Here is a 24,210-nt window from a genome sequence, read left to right as displayed (position 1 = left end):
ATAATGTGTAAGGACAGTGACATCTTTAGGGGATAACCATGCAGGGTCTCTAGCTTCTTTTTTTTGTTTTGTTTTGGGTTTTTTATTGTTGTTGTTTTGTTTTATTTTGTTTTTCGAGACAGGGTTTCTCTATGTAGCTTTGGCATCTTTCCTGGATCTCGCTCTGTAGCCCAGGCTGGCCTCGAACTCACAGAGATCCTTCTGCCTCCCATGTGCTGGAAGTCTCTAGCTTCTTTAGTTATGTCCCTTCTCATGAAGCATTTGTGGGGTGGGGTGTGTTCACTAGTAGTCCTCTGTGCTCTTGCTCAGTCTGCTGGTAACATCTCACTTTCACTCTCATTGATGTCGGAGTGCTTATTCCAGAGAGAGTGCCATAACAGTTTTTGAGGCAGGAATTCTAACTCTGTCATTGTAACTAGTTACATTTTAGAAAAGTCGTTGTCATATGTAGATTACAGTATTAGCAGAGATGGCATCAGTACTCTCAGGTTAATGCCAGTTCATTCATCAGAGATATGAACCACATTTTCATTATGCATTCATAAATTGATGGGCATGTAGATTGTTTCCATTTTCTAGTTATTGTAAGTAAAGTGGTGATGAATATGGTTGAGCAAGTGTCAGTGGAATAGGAGGACAGGTTCTTTCAGCATATGAGAAGAAGTGGCAGAGTTGGGTCATGTAGTAAATTTAATTTTAGCTTTTTAAGAATTTTCCATATTGACTTCAATAGTGCTGACTCAGTTTGCAATAACACCAGCAGTGAATGAGGGTTTCTCTTTTCTCACATCCTTACCAGTATTTACCAATTGCTTCCTTGATCTTAGCCATTCTGGCTGGGTAAGATGAAATCATGAAATAGTTGTAGTCTATATTTTTCTGTTTGTCAAGGATGTTGAAAAAAATTTAAAATATTTCTAAGCCATTTAGTTTCTTCTTTTAAGAGCTTTCTGTTTGGATCCATAGCCTCTTTGTGTTGGGTTTTTGTTTTCTTGATTCTTTGTTTTTTTCCTCTCTGAATATTTGAATGCCCTCTATCAAATGTATAGCTGGAAAAGATTCTTTCCAATTCTGTGGACTTACTCTTCACTTGATTTATTCTTTGCTTTGCCATACAGAAGTTTTTTAGTTTTATGAGGTTCCATTTGTCAACTGTGGCCATAATTCTTGAACAAATGGAGCCCTATTCAGAGTCTTTCCTTGTAGGTACTGCCTATGTTTTCTTCTACCAGTATTAGAATTTCAAATTTCATATTGACATTTTGATTCATTGGGAGTTTATTCTGTGCAAGGTGATAGAAACTGGTCCAATGTCATTGTTTGTGGATATCTAGGTTTCCAAGCACTATTTTTTGAAGATGCTGTATTTGCTCCAGCAGCTATTTTAGGTATTTTTATTAAATATCAGATGTCTATAGTTCATGCACTCCTGTTAAGGTCTTCTGTTTTGTTCCATCAATCTATATGTATTTCCTGTGCCAGCACCGTGCTGATTTTATTACTATAGCCCTGTAATAAATCTTGAAATTTGGACTGGCAATCACTCCCTTTCGTTTAAGATTGCTTTGGCTCTATAGTTTTTGTATTGGCAATATTTATAAATGTGGAACCTTTTTCTTGCAGTCCAGGCCAGGGGGTTCCTGTAAGTTTGAGAGGCCTGGGAAAAGCCATGTCCCAGGTTCTCCATGGTAGCCTGGGCCAGTGCAAGCTCCTGACTCAGATAGGGCTAAAAAACTCTTGGCTTGTGCAGCAGAGGAAGAATACATTCCCAGGTCATATGGCTACCATGTCTGCCCAGGAAGCAAGGTTTTCACTGCCTAGGAGTATGCAACTGGGCCTGAGGGAGGTGGGAAATTTTGATGGGATCCCTTCCTCTCCTCCTAGCATAAAGCAGAGTGTCCCAGTACACAAGTCACTGACAGAGTCCCTGGCAGCATTATGGGCTCACTATCCCACCCACAACTCATTTTCTGAAGCCACAGCTTCATGAAGCCTCAGCATTATGGGCTCACTATCCCACCCACAACTTATTTTCTGGAGCCACAGAAGCCCTGGATATTAGGACCTCCAGCATGGTGTTCAAAACACAAAAAATCCTTTCACTCAAAGCTCTTTTGTCTTCCCCTTCTTCCTTTCTTTATCCTTTGCTTCCTTTCTTTCTTTATTCTGTTCTCCCTACTTCTCACCCTGCCCTCCTATAAATGGAGTCTTTTCTTTGTCCCGTCCCACAGCTGTTTCCAAATAATCACTCAGAGGCTTATATTAATTATAACTGCTTGGCCGATGGCTCAGGATTATTACTAACTCATTCTTACATTTAAATTAACCCATTTCTATTTATTCAAGCATCACCACATGGCCTGTGGCTTACCAGTCCTTTGGCATCTTGCTCCTTGGGTGGCTGGCTTATGTCTCCTGACTCTGCCCTTCTCTTCTCTTCCTTAGTTTGATTATGCTAACCTTATCTTGCCTCACCATTGGCCAAATTGTTTTATTATTAACCAATGAGAGCAACACATATTCACAGTGTACAGAAGGACCATCCCACAGCACCCCCTCTCCATTTGCCTTCATCTCTTCTTCCTTTCTCCTTCTGTTTCTTCTTTCTACCTCTCCTTTGTTCCTTTTTCTTTCTTTTTTAATTTTATTTTAATTTTTTAAATTTCCCCCCATTCCCTCCTCCTGCCCACCAGCCTCCCACTCCCAAACCACCCCCACTCCCACCTACAGGAAGACAAGGCCTCCTATGGGGAGGCACATTCAGTAGAGGCAGATCCAAGCCCTTCCCCCTGCCTCCAGGCTGCACGAGATGTCCCATCATAGGTAGTGGGCTCCACAAAGCCCACTCATGCACCAGGGATGGATTCTGATTCTACTACCAGGGGGCTTCCCAAGCAGATCAAGCTACACAACTGTCTTGCCATGCAGAGGACCTAGTATAGTCCCATGTAGGCTCCACAACAATGTTCCTTTTTCACTTTCCTTCTCTTTTGGTTGATCTACAGGTGAAGTTCAAGGAAACCCTTCCTGTCAGACTAGGGTTCTGCAAGAAAACCCAATTGCTAGCAATATCTAAAAATGATGAGAAACACTGCAAGGGTGACATGCACCTAGAGCATCCTGAATATGTGTAGCTTGTGGGTGGGCAGTAGCAAAGAGCAGAATATGGTGTCCTTCCTTAGGGTGAATCTGAGTAAAAGCAGTAGCAGTTTTAGGTGGAGTGTACCCAAAAGTGGTGTAGCAGTAACAGTGTCATATGGCCAAGTTTCACTGACCAAGGATGCTCTATCAAATCAACCACCAGGTACTCCTGACCCATGCATAGATTGTCGCTCTTGGATGTACCTCCTTACTCAGCCACTGTGCTGGCTAGTTTTATGTCAAAATGACACAAATTATGGTCATCTAAGAGAAGGGATCCTCAGTTGAGTAAATGTCTCCAGAAGACCAGGTTGTAAGCAGACACGCCTGTAAGGCATTTTCTTAATTAGTGATTGATGGGGGAGGGCCCAGACCATTGTGGGTGATGCCATCGTGGGCTGGTGGTCTGGGTTCTATAAAAAAAATCAGGCTAAGAAATCCAAGAGACACAATCCAGTAAGGATCACCCCTCCATGGCCTCTGCATCAGCTCCTGCCTCCAGGTTCCTGCTCTGTTTGAGCTCCTGTCCTGACTTCCTTCAGTGATGAGCTGTCATGTGGAAGTGTAAGTCAGATAAACCTTTCTTCCCCAAGTTGTTTCAGTCAATGGCATTCAGCATAGCAATAGTTACCCTAAATAAGACAACTACCTTGCTCAGGATCTTAGTGAACCAACCAAGATTAAGGTTAGGAAATCCTTCAGGCCCACCTCTCCCAAGTAGAGTAGACCTAGGCATCTGGCTGTGCTATTATCATAAATGAAAGAATGAGTAGGACAGGAAATAACTTTGACACATGGCACAACTGTAAAGTCTAGAATTCAGTGTGGAGGTGACTGGGAGTGACAAACATATACTCTTTGTCCTGGAAAGGATGAAAAAACCTCAGAGCATGTAAAACAATGGTACAGCATGCTACTTATGTAGTGGGTGTTGTAGATGTACCCTTTGTTCACACAGGGTATGATGTTTGCCTGTGGAGGAAGCCATTTAGTGATTCAGCCATCAGAAACCTAAGTGAGTTCAGGTGACAAGTAGTGCATGGATTCCAGAGAAGAGGCTTCCATAATGTCAGTTATGTGTGCCTATATTTGAGGCTAAACCACCAATACTATTGGCTGGGAACTATGTGGAATGTGGTAGGTCAGTCTTTGAAATATATGGCCTGGTCCTGGTAATAACTCAGGAGTTCTCAATGAGCACAATTACCCACATTAGAGGACCCCTGAGCTGGGATTGATACAGAGGGAAGTGGGAGGTGATGACAGGGCTGTCCCAATGACACCGGGAGAATGGGCTGTTTCCTTTCTGCAGTACAGAAGTACTAACCTTTGAAAAGGTGGTCTTCTGGAGACTTCCTTAAGGAGAGTGAGATTTCCTGTTAAGTGGGGAAGTGCATTTTCCAAGTAAATATTTTAATTCCCTAGGAATGCAGAGAGGAGAGGACTGTGTGCTATGGATACCTATGAGTGCTGGCAGGCTGGTGGGAAACCCAGTCACTCACCTGCTAACTCCACTGACTTTGTCTCTTTCCTGTAGGGATGAGTTCTGTGAGAAAACAACTGGATGATGGATCTTGTGATTTTTTTTCCTTTGAGGATGCCAAGTTTGCAGTGGGAAGGGACTGAGTAATCCAGGAATGTGGAGGTGCTACTGGTATACTGGTGAAAGACATGAGGAATTGGTTCTTTGTAGTGTGTCCAATTGCCCATTATGCTATTTGAATGTCATCATAGTGCCTTCTCTTGTGTATGTGCTTGACACTAGCTGTAGATGAAATTCTAAACAGTCTTAGTAAATAAGAAATGCAGAGCCAAATACAGAGTTAAAGCCTAAGAGATCAGAGCACTAGCAAAGCCCAAGACTACCTTTAGTTTACCAGTCACTGCCATCTCTTCCCCTGAGAAAGAGACCTTCTCCTGTGTGACCTTTCTTTTTATTGCCTTTCTGTTCTACATTCTCATTGGCTCTAAACCTAACCACATGATTTCCTCATCACTGCCTGTCTATACAGACCTCCAGGTCTCTGTGGTTGGTACTGGGATTAAAGGTTAGGGTCACCACTTGGCTGTGTCCTTGAACACACAGAGACTCTGCCTGCCATGTGATCAGATTAAGGGCCTGTGCTACCACAGCCGGACTTCCGCTAAATGGCTTGCTTTTAGCTCCAATCCCCAGGCAACTTTATTTATTAACATACAAATAAAATCACATGTCAGCACAAATAAAATATCACCATAACTAGCCATAGAATTCTTGGTGGCCATAGAAGAAAAAAATAATTACAATTTCCAGAGGGACTTGGAATCTTTTGGAAAAAGGAAATAAAAGTATGCGATGTGTCATGTTTGGATGGGGCTGGGTACTAGGTCATTGGAAAGATTGTGCCAGAGAGGGAGATCAAAATGCTGGCTGGGCAATCCCAAGGAGATGATTGTGGGCCCATAGTAAGCACCAGGCAAGGAGAGGTAGCAGCTGTGATGCAGTACTTCTCCTTTGATTTTTTTCTTATCCCATAATCAGGATACTCTACAACAGTGATTTTCAACCTGTAGGTCATGACATATCCTGTATATATGATATTTACATTACAATTCATAACAGTAGCAAAATTACAGTTATGAAGTAGCAATGAAAATAATCTTATGGTTGGGAGTCACCACAACATGAGGAACTGTATTAAAGGGTCAAAGCATTAGGAAGACTGGGAACTACACTGCTCTACAACCTTTATTTCAGTGTATGTTGTTTGGGAATTCTCCCAAGGGAGCCATGTTCTTAACAGGGGAAGGTAGATTAAAGCTTTCACAGGAACACACAGTGAGGTACTTCTGGCAAAGCCTAGGGTATTTCAACAAGATGACCAACAGTTTCAGTGGTAGCTTTCCTTTTCCCTCAGAATCTGGGTACTGGCCTGAGAAACTCTAGGCCTCAGGTGTGCTCATACCCAGGTGAGTTTTTTCTTATGTTCACACCAGAGCCATCTTTTGCTAGGTTTAAAGCCATTTCAGAAGTTAGGTCCTGGTTGAAACAGATTCTTGTCTCCCTCATGGCAGCTGTCCATCTTCTTCTGCGCTCTATGGTCTCTAAAAGCTTGGGTGTGTCATGGTTCCACAGCATGACACCCCTTTTAGGCCTGGCCAACCTATGGATCACTTTTGGATCTAGGATTGAGGTGATAGCTGAGGGTCCTGCACCAATGCCTAAGTCTGAATATTATTGCTGGGCAATGAGAGTACCTGGTCTCAGTCAGTCCCTTGCCCTGGTATACTTATTTTTATTTTGTTCTGTTTTTTTCTGATGTTTCGGTGTGACTTTAAATGCTTTTAAGCTGAGCATGACCTTCTGTTTACTGTATTTTCTTTCTCCTGTCTCTGAACCACAACTTTAGCAGATATTAAAAAAAAAACTACTTGTTCTCTAAGTACATCTCTTTAAAATAAAAGCACAGTTTGATTCAAATTATTAATTTTTTATTAATTTTTAAATTGATATAATCTTTTTCTTTGGTTATTGTTACATGTAAATATATATGCACATACATAAATACAATATGCTGAGTCTATGTTGTTTTTTGTGTATATATGGTTTAAGAAATGACTATATTATATTGGGTAACCAGTTAGGGGGATCATTCCTGAGAGAGGCTAATTCTCCTCTCTCAGCAGTCATTAGTTGCCTGTAGTTCTATGACTGTGGCTAGGACCCTCTGAGATTCCCCACTTCCACATTAGCATGTCTATTAATATTGTTAATGAGAGACTTTCCCACAGAAAACTTCCTGGTATTCTGGCTCTTACACTATTTTCTGCTTCATCTTCTGTAATGTTCCCTGAGTCATATATGCCAGAGCTGTATTATAGTTGGAAATGGTGGCCCACAATCCACTGGTCACTGACTTGGGTCCAGTTGTGATTTTATGTAATGGTTTCCATTTACTGTAAAGAGAAGCTTCTTTGATGAAGAATAATAATGCCACATATCTGTGGTGTAAGGACAAGATTTAGAATGTAGTTAGGAATTATGCTGGTCTAGCAAAGTGATAGTGGTAGATTTTCTTCTAAGATCCATGACCTCACTAAAACTAGGGAGTTGATGGTGTCTAGTGCCAAGCATGAAAGAAGCCGCCTTCCTGAGGTCTGGCTCCCATAGTCCCAGAAAGTACTATGCAAAATGACAATTATCCACGCTTTGGTTCCTGAGGCTTCTGGCCTCCTTTCCAGGTAGGGATGGGTTACATTAGGAAGCCTGTATGCATGTTCCCTGTGCTTTAACAGTGCACCATTCCCAGTAATGGAGTCTTTGGTCTAAAGGCCAGGTATTCTGATTGAGGATATGAGGCTTATCTCTGGTTACAAGCAGTGTGGACAGCCCAGTAGGGAGTCTTCTGAAAGGCAACCAGTTAGGGTATTTTGCTCAGCAGAGGTCCTGGGGACTGGGCTTTGGGCAAGGATAGCTTAGAATTCTTAGTGATAGTGCCTTGCCCTGAAGTGTAATTATCAGGTCAATGTCCTGCAAAGACAGAATAAGATAGTCTTTCAAAACTCCTGCTTCTGAAAATGGTCTGTCAGATATTCTAGGCCTGTAGCCAAATTGGATGCCCCAATGGTGCTGAGAAACTTTAGGTGACTGTCCAGTCTGCCAGCGGTCTCTACCTATTCTTGAAAGATTTCCAAAAGTTGCTTGCATGCATTTCCTATTTTATCAGGCATTAATATATTCCTTCTCAGGTCTTTGATGGGATTGAAGACTAACAGTTACAATTTTCTCATATCTTAGCTAGAACATACTAAGTACTAGATTCAGATTCTTCAGGATAAGACAGCTTTTGGAATAATATCTCTAACATACCATTTACCTGTGTTCTGGAAATCTCTGGATTTTAGTATATGTCTCTTGTTTGAAGTTGTTCTTGTTGGTTATAATTCCATTTGATTATGTCATTACCCTTTATTTCTCCTTGATAATCATTCCTATTGTATATAGTTTTGTGTTAGGTTAGAACTTTCTTATTTAGACAAAAGGGGGAGATGTAGTGGATAGCTGTTTGAGCCATGCCCTGAGTCACCACCCCTAGTGAGGCAGCTGTAGCTGTTACACCCACCTTGAGGTACCAGCTTCTGGAGCAAGGCCACCAAGGACCCTTAAGACCAGGGATGCATGTATGCCCTCTCTTCTTGGTTACCTTGAGGTTCTGGATACTGAGCTCTTGAGCCAAGTGGTTCAGTGTGGGACATAATTCAGCTTTCCTGGACCCTACAATAAATCTCCCATGTTTGGGAGTTTACCCCTAAATAAATTTCTTTGATCATTAAATAGACTCCATGGATTTATCTCATTAGACTGAGTCATAAGTCCAGTTATAAAATGAACCACTGAGGTGCTGTGGGATAATGCTTTTGTACACTGGTTTAGTAAAACACTGATTGGCCAGTAGCCAGGCAGGAAGTATAGGTGGAGCGAGCAGACTAGGCGAATGCTGGGAAGAGGATGGATGGAGTCAGGAGTTGCTAGCCAGACACAGAGGAAGCAAGATGACAAGGCAGAAGTGAGAAAAGGTACCAAGCCACGTGGCTAAACATAGGTAAGAGTTATGGGTTAATTTAAGCATAAGAGCTAGGCAGTAATAAGCCTGAGCTAATGGCTGATTAGTCATAATTAATATAAGCTTCTGAGTGATTATTTTACAAGTTGCTGCAGAGCCATGGGGCCAGGCAGGACCCATGAAAACATTCGACTACATTAAGGTATGAGTGCCACAATGGTACCCATAGGTTTATCTCACCAAGCTAGTCAATGTGGTTTATAGACACCATAGCTGGGTAGGATTCTTGGTTGCTTCCTTCCTTTGGAAGCTTGTGTGGTGACTTCTGGTATCATGAAAGCTAGTTCTCAGGGAGGGAGCATTCAGGTCAGCTCCAGCTCAGGGGCCTCTTGGCCCTGTTTCTGAAGTAAATGCTTTTTTCAGCAATAGAGATTTACCTTTTACCAATGGAGGGTAAACAAGGGCAACCACAATAGATTGGATGTTTAAGGAGTCCCTCAGACAGCCCTGGACAATAATTCAAGGGCTTCTCATGTCTGCTATTGGGATTTTTGTTAGGTGGATTATGGCTCTTGGAGGGAACACAGTGAGGCTAGATGAGAAAAGTTAATTAAAATTATATATGTATATTTACACATTGAATTGCATGTATTGCTGTGGGATGGTCTGTATGTCAAGTGTGTTGCTGATTGGTCAGTAAATAAATCACTGATTGGCCAGTGGCCAGGCAGGAAGTATAGGCGGGACAAGGAGGAGAATAAAGCTGAGAAGTGGAAGGCTGAGTCAGAGAGACACTGCCAGCCACCACGATGACAAACAGCATGTGAAGATGCCAGTAAGCCACGAGCCATGTGGCAAGGTATAGATTAATAGAAATGGATTAATTTAAGCTGTAAGAACAGTTAGCAAGAAGCCTGCCACGGCCATACAGTTTGTAACCAATATAAGTCTCTGTGTTTACTTGGTTGGGTCTGACGGCTGTGGGACTGCCGGGTGACAAAGATTTGTCCTGACTGTGGGCCAGGCAGGAAAACTCTAGCTACAAATGGCGTCCAACGTGGTGGCAAGAGTTTCCACCTAAAACCTGAGAAAAGATTCTAAAACGGAGCTAAAAACAGTTCCTAATTGTCTCTCTCAAATGAGCGGCAGCTGCCGGTTTGAGCTACTGGCGGGTTCCTAGCGCACGCTCGACCTGCCGTATGGTGGGAATGAGGCCTCTGCAAGTGGCACATTAAGCTGCATGGTGGATTTAGCCTTTGCTAGTACAAAACAAAAAAAGAGGTTTCTGGGCTAAACGCTGCTTGGATAAAAGCATAGACCCACGAAAGCTCCCAGAGCTGGCGGTAAACATAGCCATATTGGGAAGCTGAGGTGGGCAGAGCCAGCAGCCACAGCTGCTGCAGTTTAAAGCAATAGATTCACAATAAGACAGATTCAGATGTAATAGTTTACAATGTGTGTAAAATATATGTAGGCTTGAAAGACACAAAAAAGGTGATATATACAGTTATAGAAACAAATACATAGTTTTAAAAAATAAAGTCTTTAAAGAGACAGTAAAATTAATATAAAAAATAAGCCATGTAAAGATGAATATTACACAGAGAATCTGGATTGTGTTGTCTTTGGGATTTTTAACTGCAGAAAAACATTTGATTGTAAAAGCTGTTGAGTTAAACCAATATGTATATTTTAAAGATACCTTGACTTCAAAATTTGGATATAAGGATATGTTGCTTTGGAAAGGAGACTCTGCTTTTGTTCCCACAGAAAGCCAGAGGCTATGGATTTGTTCCAGATTAAGACACATCAGGTTTGACCAGCCAAGACCCCCTGAAAGGTCTCCGATGACACCATGGCCCAGATGATCCAACATCCAGAATGGTTTGAAGGCAACTGGCTCAGACAATACAACCTCATGGACTACTCCATAATCCTAAAATTTTCTTTGTGTCCCCATAAGATACAGCGCCCCCCTCCAGCAGGAAGTTATGGTGATATTTTATTTATATTAAAATATTATTTGTATGTTAATAAATAAAGTTGCCCGGGGGTCAGAGCTATTAGCAAGCCATAGGAAAGCAGGGCAGTGGTAGCGTACGCTTGTAATTCCAGCACTTGGTAGGCAGAGCTGGGTAAGTCTCTGTGTGTTCAGGGATACAGCCATTATTGGATACACATGCTTTTAATCTTAATACCAATCATGGAAAACCTGGAGGCCTATACAGACAGGCTGTGAGGAGGCGGTCATGTGGTTGGGTTTACAACCAATGAGAAGGCAGGACAGGAACTCTATATAAAGACTTTAACACAGGGGTAGCTCTGGTTCGGAGAGGTAGGACCACTGCAGGAGGAAGGGTAAGGTTTTAGCTCTTAGCTCTGACCTCTTGGCTTTCTTCTTTGCATTGGTTCTGTGTTTATTATTTAATAAGAAGGTTGGATACATCTACAGGAAGTAGTAAGAGAAGCTACGCCCAAATTCCCAAATTATATGTAATTTTACTTTGTTAAGGTTAAAACATTCCTTTTTGAAAAAAAAAAGGGGGAAGTGCTGTGGGATGGTCTGTATGTCAAGTGTGTTGCTGATTGGTCAGTAAATAAATCACTGATTGGCCAGTGGCCAGGCAGGAAGTATAGGCGGGACAAGGAGGAGAATAAAGCTGAGAAGTGGAAGACTGAGTCAGAGAGACACTGCCAGCCACCACAATGACAAACAGTATGTGAAGATGCCAGTAAGCCACGAGCCACATGGCAAGGTATAGATTAATAGAAATGGATTAATTTAAGCTGTAAGAACAGTTAGCAAAAAGCCTGCCACGGCCATACAGTTTGTAACCAATATAAGTCTCTGTGTTTACTTGGTTGGGTCTGAGAGGCTGTGGGACTGGCAGGTGAGAGAGATTTGTCCTGACTGTGGGCAAGGCAGGAAAACTCTAGCTACAATGTATTATAGAATTTTTTAGGAAAATAGTTAATACTATGATTCCTGGTAGCTTTTGTAGAAATCCTTATTGTTATTTTGCCTGCTTTCATCCTTACCCTGTATTTACCTCATTCCCCCTCCCAAGAGGTTTCCCATGTCACCTCATTTGTAACCTGCTATTTCACTTTCCCTTCATTCCACCAAAATATCTTCCCTTTCTCATTTATGCTGTAAAAATCACTTGTTTCCTGCTATGCTTCTTTACTCTCTTCCCATCTTCTTCTGAATTTACTTTCTTCCCCCATTCTCTAGAAGCCTCCTTTTTCCTGATCAGGTCACTTGTACCCTATTATGCCTCTCTGTATTGTTCCCCAAGCCCCTGCCTTATCCTGCCAATGGTCCAATTTTACTTTCCTGGTTACTGTAGTTACTCCAGGCTATGTACCCATATCTGAAGATTTGGAGCTTGGAGTCTCCCATAAGAGAGAATATGCCATGTTTATCTTTCTAGATCTGTGTTATTTTACTCAGTACAATCTTTTCTAGTTCCATCTATATACCTGCAGTGTTCAATATTTCATTTTTCTTATTGCCTAATATTATTCCATAATGTGTATGTGCCACATTTTTACTATGCATTTGTTGGTTGTAGGACATTTAGGTTGTTCCCATTTCCTGTCTCTTATGAACAGAGCAGCAATGAACATAACTGAGCAAATATCACTGGAAAAGGATATTGAGTTTTTTAGGCACCTGCCAAGGAATAGTTATTTTCAGCTCTTTGAGAATTCTCCACATTGTTTTCCATAGTGGCTGCACCAGTTTTCAATCCCATCAACAGTGAATGAGGGTTCTCATTTCCCCAGATCCCATGCATAATTGTTGTAGTTGGAATAATCCCATTCCAGCTGGTGTAGATGTAATGGTCTTATTGAATAAGAAACACAGAGCCATCTGGACAAGAGGTGAGTGCCCTGGCTCAGCCCGGACCCCATCCCCGGACACCAGCCACTCCGGGGAAGACCTGCCCAACTTGGCCCCAGGTTCTGGCCACTGGGCAGGTTCCCTTCTAGCCCAACCGGGAAGGATCCCCCACTCCAAGCCCCCAGGCAGACCCTGCAATCTCCAAGCCCTGCCCCCACACCCATCTGCCCGAGACCCCAGCCACTTCCTGAGACTTAGAGGCCAGCCCCCAGCTCCCATCCTGCCCCGGACTTCCCTTCTGGAGCAGAGGTGAGTGCCCTGGCTCAGCCCAGACCCCATCCATGGGCACCAGCCACTCCAGGGAAGACCTGCCCAACTTGGCCCCAAGTTCTGGCCACTGGGCAGGTTCCCTCCTAGCCCCACCAGAAAGGATCCCCTTCTCCAAGACCCCAGACAGACCCTGGAATCTCCATGCCCTGCCCCCATGCCCATCCACCTGAGACCCCAGCCACTTCCTGAGACTTAGAGACTGGCCCCCAGCTCCCATCTTGCCCCGGACTTCCCTTCTAGACCAGAGAGAGAGAGAGATAAGAGCTCCCATCCTGCCCCGGACTTCCCATCTGGACAAGAGCGCCCATCCTGCCCCGGACTTCCTGTCTGAACAAGAGCTCCCATCCTGCCCCAGACTTCCCGAATGGACAAGAGCTCCCATCCTGCCCCGGAGTTCCCATTTGGACAAGAGAGCTCCCATATGGACAAGAGAGAGAGACTTCCTGAATCTGCCAGCTCTGTCTGAACCAAGTGCGCTGATAAGACCAAGAACAAACCACAAGGAGATGGGCAGACGTCAAGGCAGAAATACATACAAAAAAATGAAGAGCAATACAGCATCACCAGAATCTAGCCCTCATCCAACATCTAGACCTGAACATCAAAAATTTGAAGAAGCAGAAGAAAACAGCCTTATGAATGACATCATGAAGAAGGTAGAGGCTTGTGTAGAGGAAAAGACAAAAAAATGGGAAGAACGCTGTAAACAACTAGAGGAAAGGGCAAACAAATTAGAAGAAAACAATAAAGTCCTGGAAGAAAACAATAAAGTACTGAAAGAAAATCAAGAAAAAGCATTGAAACAAATGAAAGAAACAGTCCAAGACCTGAAAAGGGAAATAGAAAAAATGAAGAAGACACAAACAGAGGGAATGTTGGAAATAGAAAATCTGAGTAAATGATTGGGAACTTCAGATGCAAGTATAACCAAAAGAATGCAAGAGATGGAAGAAAGGATCTCTGGCGTTGAAGATACAATAGAAGAAATAGATTCATCAGTCAAAGAAAACACTAAAGCCAACAAAGTCATGAACCAAAATGTCCAAGAAATTTGGGACACCATGAAAAGACCAAACCTACAAATAATAGGGGTAGAAGAAGGAGAAGAATACCAACTCAAGGGCAAAGAAAATATATTCAACAAGATCATAGAGGAAAACTTTCCCAACTTAAAGAAGGAAATGCCTATGAAGATACAAGAAGCCTATAGAACACCAAACAGACTAGACCCCCCCAAAAAAGTCCCCTTGCCACATAATAATTAAACAACTAAATGTACAGAATAAAGAAAGAATATTAAGAGCAGCAAAGGAAAAAAGGCCAAGTGACTTATAAAGGCAAACCCATCAGAATAACACCCGAATTCTCAATGGAGACTTTAAAAGCCAGAAGGACCTGGACAGATGTAATGCAGACACTAGGAGACCATGGATGTCAGCCTAGACAAATATACCCAGCAAAACTTTCAATCATCATAGATGGAGTGAACAAGACATTCCAAGACAAAGCCAGATTTAAACAATACTTATCCCTACAGAAAGCACTAGAAGGAAAATTCCAACCTAAGGAAGTCAGATACACCCTCGAAAACACAGGCAATAGGTAAAGCCACAGCAGTAAATCCCAACGAAGAGAAGTACACACACATTACCACCAAAAATAACAGGAATGAACAATCACTGGTCATTAATTTCCCTCAATATCAATGGACTTAATTCACCTATAAAAAGACATAGGCTTACAGAATGGATACGAAAGCAAGACCCATTTTTCTGCTGCATACAAGAAACACATCTCAAATTCAAAGATAGGCACTAACTAAGAATAAAAGGCTGGGAAAAGACTTTCCAATCAAACGGCCTTAAAAAACAAGCAGGTGTAGCCATCCTGATATCCTGCAAAATAGACTTCAAACTAAAATCAATCAAAAGAGATCAAGAAGGGCATTACATACTCATCACAGGAAAGAACCACCAAGATGAAGTTTCAATTCTGAACATTTATGCCCCAAACACAAGGGCACCCACATATGTAAAAGAAACATTACTAAAGCTTAAACCACATATAAAGCCCCTCACATTAGTAGTGGGAGACCTCAAGCCCCCACTTTCACCACTAGACAGATCTCCCAAATCGAAACTTAACAGAGAAATAAAGGACTTAACTGATGTTATGACTCAAATGGACTTAATTGATATCTACAGAACATTTCATCCTAACAAAAAAGAATATACCTTCTCCTCAGCACCCCATTGAACCTTCTCTAAAATCGACCGCGTACTTGGCCACAAAACAAATCTCAACAGATACAAAACAATTGGAATAACCTCCTGTGTTCTATCAGACCACCATGGTCTAAAGTTGGATTTCAACAACAACAAAAACTACAGAAAACCTACAATCTCATGGAAACTGAATAATACCCAACTGAATCACCAATGGTTAAGGAAGAAATAAAGAAAGAAATTAAAGACTTCCTAGAGATCAACGAAAATGAAGACACCACATATCCAAACCTATGGGACACTATGAAAGCAGTACTAAGAGGGAAATTCATAGCACTAAATGCCCACATAAATAAATTGGAGAAATCTCTCACTAGTGACTTAACAGCACACCTGAAAGCTCTAGAACAAGAAGAAGCAAAGTCTCCCAGGAAAAATAGATGCCAGGAAATTATCAAAGTGAGAGCTGCAATCAATAAAATAGAAACAAAGAGAACAATACAAAAAATTAATGAAACAAAGAGTTGGTTCTTTGAGAAAATCAACAAGATAGACAAGCCCTTATCCAAACTAACCAAAAGCCAGAGAGAGAGCATCCAAATCAACAAAATCAGAAATGAAAAGAGGGACATAAAAACAGACATTGAGGAAATCCAGAGAATCATCAGATCATACTTCAAAAACCTCTACTCCACAAAAATGGAAAACTTAAAAGAAATGGATATCTTTCTGGATAGGTACCACATACCTAAGTTAAATCAAGACCAGATAAACTATTTAAATAGTCCAATAACCCCTAATGAAATAGAAACAGTCATTAAAAGTCTCCCAAGCAAAAATGCCCAGGATCAGATGGTTTCAGCGCAGAATTCTACCAGATCTTCAAAGAAGAGTTAATACCAATACTCTCTAAATTGTTCCACACAATAGAAACAGAAGGAACATTACCAAACTCCTTCTATGAGGCTACAGTTACCCTGATTCCTAAACCAAACAAGGATACAGACCGATCTCCCTCATGAACATTGATGCCAAAATACTCAATAAAATACTGGCAAACAGACTCCAAGAACACAGCAAAACAATTATCCACCATGATCAAGTAGGATTCATTCCAGGGATGCAAGGGTGGTTCAACATATGAAAGTCCGTCAATGTAATACACCATATAAAAAAAACTCAAAGAAAAAAACCACATGATCATCTCACGAGATGCAGACAAGGCATTTGACAAAATCCAACACCCCTTCATGATAAAGGTCTTGGAGCGATCAGGAATACAGGGAACATACCTAAACATAACAAAGGCAATTTACAGCAAGCTAACAGCCAACATCAAATTAAATGGAGAGAAACTCAAAGCAATTCCACTAAAATCAGGAACGAGGCAAGGCTGTCTGCTCTCCCCATACTTATCCAATATAGTACTTGAAATTCTAGCCAGAGCAATAAGACAACATAAGGAGATTAAGGGGATACAAATTGGAAAGGAAGAAGTCAAGCTTTCCCTATTTGCAGATGACATGATAGTATACTTGAGTGACCCTAAAGATTCCACCAAGGAACTGATACAGCTTATAAACACCTTCAGCAACATAGCAGGATACAAAATCAACTCAAAAAACTCAGTAGCCCTCCTATATACAATGGACAAAGAAGCTGAGAAGGAAATCAGAGATACATCACCCTTTACAATAGCCAGAAATGACATAAAATACCTTGGGGTAACACTAACCAAGCAAGTGAAGGACCTATATGACAAGAACTTTAAGTCCCTGAAGAAAGAAATTGAAGAAGCTGTCAGAAAATGGAAAGATCTCCCATGCTCATGGATAGGCAGGACTAACATAGTAAAAATGGCAATCTTACCAAAAGCAATCTACAGATTCAATGCAATCCCCATCAAAATACCAACACAATTCTTCACAGACCTGGAAAGAATAATACTCAACTTCATATGGAAAAACAAAAAACCCAGGATAGCCAAAAGAATCCTGTACAATAACACAACCTCTGGAGGCATCACGATCCCTGACTTCAAGCTCTACTATAGAGCTACCGTAGTAAAAACAGCTTGGTACTGGCATAAAAACCGACATGTGGACCAATGGAATCGAATTGAAGACCCTGACATGAATCCGCACACCTATGAACATATAATTTTTGACAAAGAAGCCAAAAGTGCACAATGGAAAAAAGAAAGCATCTTCAACAAATGGTGCTGGCATAACTGGATATCAACATGTAGAAGGCTGCAAATAGATCCATATCTATCACCGTGCACAAAACTTAAGTCCAAGTGGATCAAGGACCTCAACATAAATCCAGCTACTCTGAACCTACTAGAAGAGAAAGTAGGAAGTAGTCTTGAATGCATTGGCATAGGAGATCACTTCCTAAATATAATACCAGTAGCACAGACACTGAGAGAAACAATCAATCAATGGGCCCTCTTGAAACTGAGAAGCTTTTGTAGAGCAAAGGATACGGTCAACAAGGCAAAGCGACAGCCTACAGAATGGGAAAAGATCTTCACCAACCCCATATCTGACAGAGGACTGATATCCAGAGTATATAAGGAACTCAAGAAACTAGCTATCAAAATACCTAACAGTCCAATTAAGAAATGGGCTATAGCCGGGCGGTGGTGGCGCACGCCTTTAATCCCAGCACTCGGGAGGCAGAGCCAGGCGGATCTCTGTGAGTTCGAGGCCAGCCTGGTCTCCAAAGCGAGTTCCAGGAAAGGCGCAAAGCTACACAGAGAAACCCTGTCTCGAAAAAAACCAAAAAAAAAAAAAAAAGAAAGAAAGAAATGGGCTATAGAACTAAACAGAGAATTCTCAACAGAGGAAACTCAAGTGACTGAAAGACATTTAAGGAATTGCTCAATATCCTAATCATCAGGGAAATGCAAATCAAAACAACTCTGAGATACCACCTTATGCCTGTCAGAATGGCTAAGATCAAAAACACTGAAGACACCTTATGCTGGAGAGGATGTGGAGCTAGGGGAACTCTCCTCCACTGCTGGGGGGAATGCAAGCTTGTACAACCACTTTGGAAATCAATATGGTGCTTTCTTAGAAAATTGGGAATCCATCTCCCCCAAGATCCAGCTATACCACTCTTGGGCATATACCCAAGGAATGCTCAATCATACCACAAGAGCACTTGTTCAGCTATGTTCATATCAGCATTGTTTGTAATAGCCAGGACATGGAAACAACTTAGATGCCCTTCAACTGAAGAATGGATAAACAAAATGTGGTACATATACACAATGGAATACTACTCAGCAGAGAAAAACAATGACATCATGAGGTTTGCAGGCAAATGGATGGATCTAGAAAAAATCATCCTGAGTAAGGTAACCCAGACTCAGAAAGACAAACATGGTATGTACTCACTCATAGGAGGATACTAGATGTGGAACAAGGATGACTGGACTGCTACTCAAATCACCATGGAAGCTACCTGGAAAACAGGACCACAAGAAAGACATGGGGATCGCCCAATGATGGAGAAATGGAAGAGATCTACTTGAACAGCCTGGACATGAGTAGGGGTAATGAAGGGCGAGGATCGAGGGAAAGAGAGCTTGGGGGAGCGGGAGATCCCAGCTGGATCAACAACAGAGAGGGAGAACAAGGAATAGGAGACCATGGTAAATGAAGATTACATGAGAATAGGAAGAAGCAAAGTGCTAGAGAGGCCCACAGAAATCCACAAAGATACCCACACAACAGACTGCTGGCAATGGTCGAGATACAGCCCGAACTGACCTACTCTGGTGATGGGATGGCCAAACACCCTAATTGTCATGCTAGAAACCCCATCCAACGACTGAGGGATCTGAATGCAGAGATCCACGGCTAGGCCCCAGGTGGAACTCCTGTAGTCCAATTAGTGAGAAAGAGGAGGGTTTATATGAGCGAGAATTGTTGAGACCAAGTTTGGATATAGCACAGGGACAAATAGCCAAACGAATGGAAACACATGAACTATGAACCAATGGCTGAGGGGTCCCCAACTGGATCAGGCTCTCTGAATGGCTAAGACAGTTGATTGGCTTGATCTGTTTGGGAGGCATCCAGGCAGTGGGACCGGGTCCTGTGCTCATTGCATGAGTTGGCTGTTTGAAACCTGGGGCCTATGCAGGGTCGCTTGGCTCGACCTGGGAGGAGGGGACTGGACCTGCCTGGACTGAGTCTACCAGGTTGATCTCAGTCCGTGGGGGAGGCTTTGCCCTGGAGGAGGTGGGATTGGGAAATGGGCGGGGGGGAAGTTGATGGGGACGGGAGGGGGGAGAACAAGGGAATCCGTGGCTGATATGTAGAACTGAATTGTATTGCAAAATAAAAAAAAAATAGCTTAACCAATAAAGGGGTGCATGGAAGGCCTCTTGGCCAATCCTCTTTCTGGCGTGGCACAGAATCAAACTCTATAAAGGTGGTAGGCATACTTACCAAAATGAGGTGTGGTGTGCACAAGCCCCTGCACAGATGCCATACACACTGTCCTAGGAATAGGGTCCTTTAAAGCCACAGAGAATCCCTAAGTAATTGAACTAACTGCTGTGTCAAATAACACACTGGAAGGGATACCATGCAGTCATCTATATGCCTGGTACACAGAGGGTACTAGTAGACTCACCAAACAAGAATGCACAACCAGACTGTTTGAATACAAATGGCCATCTACGTGAGTGGAAAAAGACACTTCCAGGGGCCATAAGGTTATTGAATGAAGCCCCCAATGCCAGCAGTAAGGTATTTCCCTATGAGTTATTGGTCAAGAAATCACCCGAGACTCCATGAACTATAAAATGTATGATATTTAGTTTGTGTTCTGACAAATAAAGCTTTCCTGGAGATCAGAGGGAAGAGCTAGCCACTAGTTAACCATAGAGGTCAGGCAGTGGTTGCACACACCCTTAATCCCAGCACTTGGGAGTAGGAAGCAGGAAGATCAGGAGTTCAAGGTCACCCTGGACTACTCGAGATTGAATCAGTCTGAATGAGATTGAATCAGTCTTTGATCCCAGCACATGGGATGGTCATGCCTTTAATCCCAGGGCTAGGGAAGTGGAGACAGGAATATAAAAGGCCAGTGGAGACAGAATCTCTCTGCCATTCAGTGTGAGGATTCAGAGAGACAGGATCTCCACACATTCAGCACTCCTGCCCCAAGCTACTGCGTGAAGAGATCTCGGCAACCGGGTGGCAGAGATCTTTCTACAGAAGGCCTGCGGGAAATCCACGATCTTCATATGAACCGGCTGGAATTACTTCAGGCTAAGAAGGGTCAAGAGTTACCCACCCCTGACCAAGATAATGGCTACGACAGCCTGGAGGAGAAACACAGCCTTCTTCGGATGGACCCACAACACTGCGCAGGTATCCCAGCACAGGCGGTGTCCCCCGCTAGAGCCAGCCCCAAGCCCGGTGAGAAAAAAATAGACTTGTTAATTCAAAAATTTTCACAAAGCCGTCAGGGAAGCAATCTGTCTTGCGAGTTACCTGTGGAAAAAGAAGGAGAAGAGGAACACATTAGTGTAGCTGATTGCTCAGACATAGAGGATGACTCTCTTATTTCTGCCAGACCAGTTTGTAGCAACAAACTGATTGATTGTGTTTTGGGAGGTGCCTTCACTGACTTGGAAACCAGTGCTGATTCAGAAAGTGGGGTTTGGGATAAGGAACCGGAGGGTGAAGGCTCCCTGTCCGAATCAGACAAGGGACAAGACTCTGAAGGACTTTACCTTTGGAACTCTTTCTGCAGTGTAGATCCTTACAATCCCCCAAATTTTACAGCCACAATTCAGACTGCTGACAGAATTGTCCCTGGAGACCCGTGTGATTCAGAGAAGTCCTTGTCTGGCAACTCCGGTGTAGGAGGTTCTCGGGCCAGACATCTTCTTGAGACCCCTGAGCATAGATCTGGGGAGGAAGATGACTGGGAATCCAATGCAGATGAAAAGGAGAATATTAGCTTGTGGAACTCTTTCTGCAATTCTGAGGACCCCTACAACCTTTTAAATTTTAAGGCTCCTTCTCAAATGTCAGGGAACAACTGGAAAGGCTGTCAGGACTCAAAAGCATCTCAGGCCATGGAGCCCTTTTCTGGGTGTCATAACTTACTTTCTTATAAGGTACAACTGTTAGAGAGCCAAGAAGATAATAGTCCAGACTATGGGCTGGGTGAGGCTCTTTCTGGAGAAAAATACACCCGTATCAAAAGAAAAAAGTTTCTTTCTGGAGAAAAATACACTCACGTCAAAAGAAAAAAGGTAACCTTCCTTGAAGAAGTTACCGAGTATTGTATAAGTGGTGATGAGGATCGCAAAGGACCATGGCAAGAATTTGCAAGGGAAAGATGCAGGTTCCAGAAACGGATTCGAGAAACAGAAGATGCCATTGGCTACTGCTTGACATTTGAGCACAGAGAAAGAATGTTCAGTAGACTCCAGGAACATGTTTGAACGGACTTACTATTGTTCAGCAATGTTAAGATGAGTGAATTGAGAGGGTGACAGGGTGGCAACCATCTTAGAGAAGGGTCAGAGAGGAGTCAGTAGGCCCTTGGACAAATTATCCTAAAAAAACCAAACAAACAACACGAGAGGATATGCTGCTCATCTGCCCCTAGACCCAGACAATTAGGAGCTACATAAAAACAAGTTCCAGACATTTCCTGCCATAACCTAAAGGATATGATATGACATAACTTGTGTAATAAACAAAGCACCAGGTATGTCCTGTGGGATATTTTCTGCTGCTATAGATTGTATACGATAGCCATCAAAGAAATGAATTTCCTGGAGATAAAAATGGGATGTCTAACTGTCAGGAAATGGGTCTGCTGATGATATAGGTGCGCTGACATGAATGACCAGAGAATATACCATTTTCCTTGCAGCTGCAACTCTCCAATTAGTTCAAACCAAGATTCTCCCACCCTAATCATTGTAAAAAAAAAAAAAAACCTGCTTGATTGCTACTCAGGGTCTCTTCTGCTCTGCTGCTGCATCAGATGGGCAGAGAGGCCCGAGTTAACCAAAAAAAAAAAAAAAAAAGAAAGAAAGAAAGAAACACAGAGCCAAGTGCAAAATTAAGAGCCCAAAATGTCAGAGCAGTAGCTAAGAGCTAATACTAAAATCCTTTTCTTACCCTTTGCTGCAGCTGCCATCCTTCCCCTCAGAAAGAGACCTACTTCCTGTGTATCTGTCTTTTTATTGATTTTCTGTTCTGCCTTCTCATTGGTTGTAAACCCAGCCACATGACCTCATCATCATTGCCTGTCTATACAGACCTCCAGGTCTTCTATGGTTGGTATTGAGATTAAAGGCATGTGTCTCCATGCTGGTGGTGTCCTTGAACACACAGAGATCTGCCTGTCATGTGATTGGGATTAAGGGTGTGTGCTACTACTGCCAGACTTCTGCTATGGGTTGCTATTAGCTCTGACCCCCAGGCAACTTTATTTATTAACATAAAAATAAAATCACATTTCAACACAAATAAAATATCACCATATTTACCCCTTTCTATTTTAATAAAAAGAAAAAAGGAAAAAAGTTATAACTAATATAAGAAAAACTATATACAAAAGTACAATAACTATATCCAATATATACAAGCAATAAATACCTAAACAATGTCTAGTTCATTTGCATTTGACATATTCAGAGAAAATAATTCCATTATCTATCCTATTTTGGTAAGTCCAAAATATACCTGATTCACTTTCTATCCTAACTTATATTACTAAAAGACCTATCTTATAACATCTTTCAAATTTATACACTTACACCTCTTTAGTGAGTTTCTTTTCAGAAATTCTTATCAAGGAAAACTATAACTATCTAATCTTCAACTATAACTAACTAATCTACAACTCCCTCAGAGACCCAAGAAGGAAATAATATTACCTAACAAAAATAAAAACAGGAAGTGCATGCAAGCAGCTTCCAAAAACATGTGAGTTGACAGAATCAGCCAGCTGCCTGGACAGTCACCTGAGGTTTCTCCACAGTGTTGGGGCATCATCTTCAGCCTACAGGCTTAGCGTATCTGACAGACTCATTTGTGAAGTAGAATGTACACAATATCAACAGTTCGATCTCACATTTGGTGAGAGCAGTCCATGTACGAGAAACACCTGAATTCCACTAGTGTAATGTCATGATTCAGGATTTTAAATTCTGGAAAATGTTGATTTTTTTTTATTTTTTGAATTCAGTTGTCCATTCTTCTCGGCTTGTGTGTGTGCCTTCATCTCAGCATCCCGTTCTTCTCTGCATCCCTTTCTTCTCAGCTTGTGGTGGCTGTGAGCTTCTTCAACTCTTTTATTAAATGCAAGTCTACCATTGAGAGGTTAGACTCCGTTAGCTTAGTTACTCTTTCAAGAATAACTGTTTCAGCTGCTGTTCCACTGCACATCAGAAGCCATCAGTCCACTGCCTGTTCAGCTGCCTTCAAGGTACAGTGGTACCTTTTCTGGATTGCAAAGGCCACTTCAGGAATAGTGCCATATTGTCCTGGCCTCAGAGGATGCCTGTTGCTAAAGCCACAGCCACACTTGTCTTGGCAAGAATCAGTAGTCCTTTGTTTCGTGTCCTGTCTGTCCATTTGGTCCTGTTTGTCAGCAGTCAATTCGAGTATCCTTTGTTATCCAGTGGCTAACTTTTGCCACAAAGAAAGTTAACTCGATATGCAGTTTCTTCAATGCCCATATTTTTTCTGAAGTAGATTGGTACTGCCAGGAGCTGACATGTCTCATAGTCATAACAAAAAAAGAAAAAAAATTCTAAGTTATTAAAACATTTCAAATGCCATATTCGGTAGATCTCTGAAAGGTTTGAATATGACCTGTCTATCTAAAATAGATCTGCTCGATCTTGAAAACACACCTAATATGACTACAAGTTCTATTGTAATGTCTAACTACTAACTTTCATTTATTTATATCCTACTAGTTGGTAATAATAACATTCAAGGATCAGCAAATTGCATTACATTGTTAAATGAACAGTATAAGTACAATATCTTGAACAAGATTAGAAATATATGTATAGCATTTTCTAACAATATCAATCTTAATATATATAATTTATATACAATAT

General features: G+C 42.0%; 1 protein-coding gene across 1 annotated transcript in view; it reads left to right on the top strand.

The window, feature by feature from the left end:
• LOC128114163 (protein phosphatase 1 regulatory subunit 15B-like) overlaps nt 1-21,596 on the top strand; it is a 29,179-nt gene extending 7,583 nt beyond the window's left edge. Inside the window, 2 exon segments of the mRNA XM_052744005.1 lie at nt 20,224-21,550; nt 21,553-21,596. Of these exon segments, the coding sequence (XP_052599965.1) occupies nt 20,224-21,550; nt 21,553-21,596 (1,371 nt within the window).
• The last annotated feature ends 2,614 nt before the right edge of the window (nt 21,597-24,210 follow it).

Source organism: Peromyscus californicus, unplaced genomic scaffold (genome assembly GCF_007827085.1).
Source record: "Peromyscus californicus insignis strain IS unplaced genomic scaffold, ASM782708v3 Scaffold_10__1_contigs__length_136768540, whole genome shotgun sequence".
Lineage (NCBI taxonomy): Eukaryota > Metazoa > Chordata > Mammalia > Rodentia > Cricetidae > Peromyscus > Peromyscus californicus.
This window is presented reverse-complemented; position numbering and strand designations above follow the sequence as displayed.